This window comes from Arachis hypogaea, chromosome 6 (assembly GCF_003086295.3).
Source record: "Arachis hypogaea cultivar Tifrunner chromosome 6, arahy.Tifrunner.gnm2.J5K5, whole genome shotgun sequence".
Taxonomy (NCBI): domain Eukaryota; kingdom Viridiplantae; phylum Streptophyta; class Magnoliopsida; order Fabales; family Fabaceae; genus Arachis; species Arachis hypogaea.
The window spans coordinates 96,896,355-96,901,680 of NC_092041.1; the positions used below are offsets into that span (position 1 = coordinate 96,896,355).

Below are 5,326 nucleotides of genomic sequence, written 5' to 3' on the forward strand. Positions count from 1 at the left end.
TGAAATTCTGAATATACAACTGATCACTTATGTTAAAGTCAACAATTCAACATTTAGAAACCGAACAGGATCCAAGGAATTAGCAGACACTTATATTTCTTTATATTTTTTAAAGTGCTTAGTTGCAGTGCAAGAACCGAAATAACAAAACTGTCAAGCATATCCACTAATCCTTATAAACATGTAGCTAGTCAAGAGAACTTTGAAATTGAATTGAACAGTTGAACCTTTCAGTTTCAAGTTATCATTTTGACATTCTTGCAACAGTAGAAAGTCTCTAGTGCGGTATTGTCAAATGATCAATAAGTCATTAAATGAACCCCAAAACTTTCAACATATCAAATTAACTAATTATGGCTTATTACTATTCTCATAGATTCACAAAAGGATTCTTAATCCAAGTCAAGAAATTCTGGTTATTAGTAACAATCAACAATTGAAATATTGCAATGCTGCTCATAGGGTCAAAGTATGTGACTAAACAAGAAAAGAAAAACAACTAATGACATACCTGGAATACTTATGATGTACAGACATCTAAGTACATTTCTTATTGATCGTCATTCAACACCAAATCATTAACCAATTTCTCCTAGATACTGGAATATGCCCAACACCATGCAATGTCTTTAGACAACAATCATCTTCTAAACAATAAGAAACTTAACCTTGTTTCTTATTGAGTCTCAACTTTAGATACACCTGCTTTCAGTGCAACTTCTCGTTTATTTTGGATTTGGCGAACAAATTCATTAATTACTACATGTAACCTCACATTAGGCTTACGATTAATTGGAACATTATAGCCTGCCCTTTTTACAGCACGAAGAAGACACTTTTCACCTAATTGGTAATGAGTTGTGCAAGCAGCAGGAACCACAGACCTCAACACTGGTTTATTACAATATGAAGGCCCTGTTGGCAAACTGCATAGAGCCATAAACCTTTATCAGTAAATTTGTCTGTCTGAGAAAATGGTAATTATTATGAATAGGAATTAGGACAGCAATATTGTAATACATCAAAATAGAAAAGGACAAAGCATCAATTTTAAAATTACAGACTTTAAATTAAGAACATAGTACAAATTACAAACAAAGCTTCTCATACCTTGAACAGCAAGTAGGGATAAAAAACTCAAAGGGTATGTTTGTAAGTTAAGGCTTTGACGGGAAAGAGAGGGAAGGAATGATTGAATTAGAAATCAGACTTATAATTAATCATCAAGCCTTTCCAGGAGCTCCCTTCCCTTCCAAATCCTCAATTCACAAACACACCTTGTGTTAAGGAAGTTGTCTCTATGGAATCTAGAAACTGTGGTAGAAGGTGAAGTGAAACTCTATGCATTTATGCTTCAATGATGCACAATTAGATCAGGAACAGAAGTCAACAGATGTGTTGTGAGTTTTTCAGGTGATAGTGATATTTCTGAATGCAACCAAAGAATAAACTATTTGCAAGACATTGTTGACCAATAAAGTGCAATGCTTGGATTCTTTGGTTGGCTTGAATCCATAAACTAGTATGAATAGCTGGTAAGCGAGAGTCATATGACACTACTGAATACAAAATAAGATACTCTTTTAGTAAGCAAAGCAGCCATAACATAGTTTTCTCCAAGAACTTAAGTAAGATTGAGGTGGGCATAAAACGAACTGACCAATAGGATTACCATTTATAATAAAACTTTGGTATAATGGGATAATTATGAAAAGCAGTTGCATTCAGCCAATGAATGACAGAAATCAGGACAGCATTATATATATAAAAGCATCTTACATCATCTGTATTACTTTGTATGGGTTGTCTTTGCGCTAAACAAAATTTTCCAAATAAAAAATGCTCGACTTTTACCAAAACAAACAAATTAAGTAGATACTGATTATTAATTAAATCAAACTATGCAACCATCCAGGCCTTTGGGAAGAAAGTTGATACTACTGCTGGTTGAGAAAGAAGCCATCACGGCATCACTGCTGCCGCCACTTGGCCCTCCTCCTCCACTCTAGGTGGTTTTCCTTTTTCCAACTCTTCCCTCTGCTCTCTTTTCAAGACTGTTTCTGTTCCAATTGTTCAATACTCTGTTTCAGTTCTATTTTTAGTCTTTTTCTTGGCATTCGTTCTTCTTCCACTTCATCTCTAGTCAATCTAGATACTTCATTTGTTAGTTTAAAAACAAGATGAGACAACGTCTTTGGTGTTTCTTTTGAGTTTTTAGTATTTGACTATGCCATAGTTTGCACTTAAGCTCTATGTCTTTGTATTTTTGTGCTTTATGGCTTAATGTACTCTTTATCTGTTGATTAGCTGAATTAATTGCACACTGCATGAGTAAAAAGTTGCTTATATTGCTTAGATTTTATAATCTATTACATGTGCAGCTTTTCTACGTTTTGTGGATATACATGTATTTTCAGTCCTATCTAAGATTTCCACCATTTCTCACAACGCCATTCGCCATAATCCTATGGCGGAATTTTCGCCCTCCACCATGAGCCGCCATTCACATTCAAAAACTATGCTGTAACGTTGAGGTGCAATAGAGGGGTAAAGTGCACATTTTCAACACAAGGAAATTAAATATACATATTACCAGATACTTCTAAGTATCTATCATCAATGGTTTTACATTTGCAATAGAGACACTCGGACCAGTGACGACTCAAGGTGAGGAAACCTTGGAAACTAGGCGTGACATACTCAAATTAGTTTCCTTTCCCGATAGAATACCATGGGGATTAGTCTCCTAATTCTCAACGATTAAAACTTTGGATTCTATTTACCCTAAGTATTAGAGGAGCCAAATCCATCATCAGCAAGTGCAAAATTATCAAGCCACACTGAACCACAAACAAAGCAGGTTACTTCCTCCGAGACTTTAACCCATCTTTTCCAAACCACACACGCATTATGATAAAAGAATTCCATTCATTGTTCGCTAAAAGAAAAAAGCGCAACATGAAAACGAACACAAAAAACAAAAAATTAAAATACAACTCTTTAACAAATTTCAAATTGCAAGAAAGCCTATCAACCAAAGAAAAAATTGCAAGAAAAAAAAACTTGGGGTAAAAAAGAACTCACTTTTTAGCGACGGTTCTGCATCCCCGATAGAGCTTCTGTTTCGGATCTGAAAGTATGTGAGCGTGACAGTACCGAGTAAGCGCCATAGCCTTAATCTTACATCCACCAAAAGCGCACCGAACAATGTCGTCTCCTCCAACTCCCAAAACGGCATTATTGTTCCTCTCATTGCCGCCGATTGCGTTGTTATTGCTCTCGTCGCCCAAAACGACAGCGTCGTTTACGCCGCTAGTTTCCTTGAAGGGGCTCTTACCGTAGGTCCAATAATACTCCTTATACTTGGACTTGATCTCTTCCATTAGAGCCCAATAGTGCCCTCTGTAGCACCGTCTGAGTTGCCTCGTTCGGCGGAGCCGACGAGCGGTTACCTCGCGTTTACTCAGCACAAGTGTCTTGGCAAAAACGGCGTCGTTTTCAACTCCGTCCAGGGTCATAGGAGGAGGTGGAGGTGGCGGTGGCGGTGGAGACTCGTCCATTGGTGGTGGTGGCGGTGGGGCTGCCTGAAAAGTTTGGTGTGTGATGGACGGAAAGTAGGATAACAGAAGAGACTGAGCAGGGATTTGATTTAATTTGATTTGGCTTTTAATTATTGGTATGTTAATTTGGTTGTGTGTGCCTGTGTGGTATGAAAGTTCAGCTTTGTAAGCGGAAAATCTATTTTATCGTTAAAAGCTTGGCCAACTGTCTTATCAGTTATCACTCTTACGGCCTTATGGGAGACTAACCGACCGAGAGTGGGAGGGTTTAGGCTTTAAAACTGAATGGCGATTGAATCGGTCATGTTTTTGGATCATTAGATTACTAGTTTAATCGGGTGAATCACTAATTGAATCGATTGATTCGCTTCTACATAAATTAGAAAAAAATAAAATAGTTAAAAATTTAAAATACATATATCTTCACTAGTCTTTTAACAACATTTAAATTTCAATATAAAACAGCAATAATATAAAAAAAAATATAAATTCACAATAACCATATCAAAACAACAGTTTTTTCACAGAATCTATTCCGTATCTAACAATATAAATTCACAGCAATAATATAGCACAGTATTTAACAAATTTGAATAATCTACCAAGAATTAACAAATTATAATTAATAAAATATAATCAGCAACAATCAAGAATAAACTGAATCAGTTAATCAACATCAGTTAATCAAATTATAATCCAACCACTAAATAACTAAAGAAAAATAAAAAAAATACTTGATGACAAGAAGGTAGAATGTGGGCAGAGAAGAGCACCGTAACAATATAGAACAGCACCAACACTATATAAACAACTCAATTCATAAAGCCTATCCACTATCCAACAATATACAATCACAGAACAATATAAAAACAACATCAACACTATAAAAACAGCAGCTCAATTCACCATAATCATATAAAAACAGCAACAAATCAACAGATTATAATCCAATAATGAATAATTAAGAAAAGTTAAAAAACTTACCTGATGATGTGAAGGCAGAATGCGGGGGAGAAGAGGGAGACCAAGCACGGCGATGCAAAGACTAGCGGGGGGAGGCAGCAGCGACGCGAGCCCCACCAGATGAGGACGCGACGGCGACGACGACGATGATAGACGCACAGCGGCACAGGAGCAAGGAGATGCGACGACACAATGAAGACAAGCCACGGACGGAGGCAACGACGCAGTGCCGGAGATGCGCAGGAGCCGGGACGAGATGCAGAAGAGTCGGCGATGTGGAAGCAACCGTGCGGTGGCGGTGGGCAGTGGCAGATTTGTGAGTGTGAGAGAGTGAGAGGGAGGCTCTAGCTCTGGAGTGAGCGGGGTTGGGGTTGGGGTTGGGAGTTCCTCTGAGCTAGCATTAAGGTTTTAATTTATTAAAAAAAATCTTGAACCAGTCCGGATTTTTGGTTTGCCGATTTTTACCAGAATCGACCGGATCAAATCGGTTTTTTACCGGTTTTTTTTCTTGTCTAGTGCCTTGCTTTGCCCAAATTGGTCTCGTGACTGATTCATCAGTTTTTTTGTCTTGTCAATCGAGTCGGTCTGATTTTAACAACTATGATTAGAATGTTAATTTGATTTCACGTGGTATAAAAGTTTGAACAATGCTGATGAATATGGTAATAGAGATGTAGGGTTGGGAGCAAGAAAAAAGACAGAAAAGATTACAAAAACAATCAAAGTAGATGACTTAGTGATGCAGAATGACCTTGGACAAGCAAATTGTCCAGTTGGGAGCATTAAAAAGAATGTTGAAACAA

General features: G+C 37.3%; 1 protein-coding gene across 1 annotated transcript; it reads right to left on the reverse strand.

Moving 5' to 3' along the window:
• Positions 1-416: 416 nt before the first annotated feature.
• LOC112697035 (uncharacterized) lies at positions 417-5,078 on the reverse strand. Its single transcript, XM_025750016.3, has 4 exons — positions 5,020-5,078; positions 4,545-4,917; positions 3,085-3,584; positions 417-926 (listed from the first exon to the last, which is right to left on the reverse strand). The coding sequence occupies exons 1-4, from the start codon at positions 5,076-5,078 to the stop codon at positions 677-679; spliced, it is 1,182 nt and encodes a 393-aa protein (XP_025605801.2). The 3' UTR covers positions 417-676.
• Between the last annotated feature and the right edge of the window lie 248 nt (positions 5,079-5,326).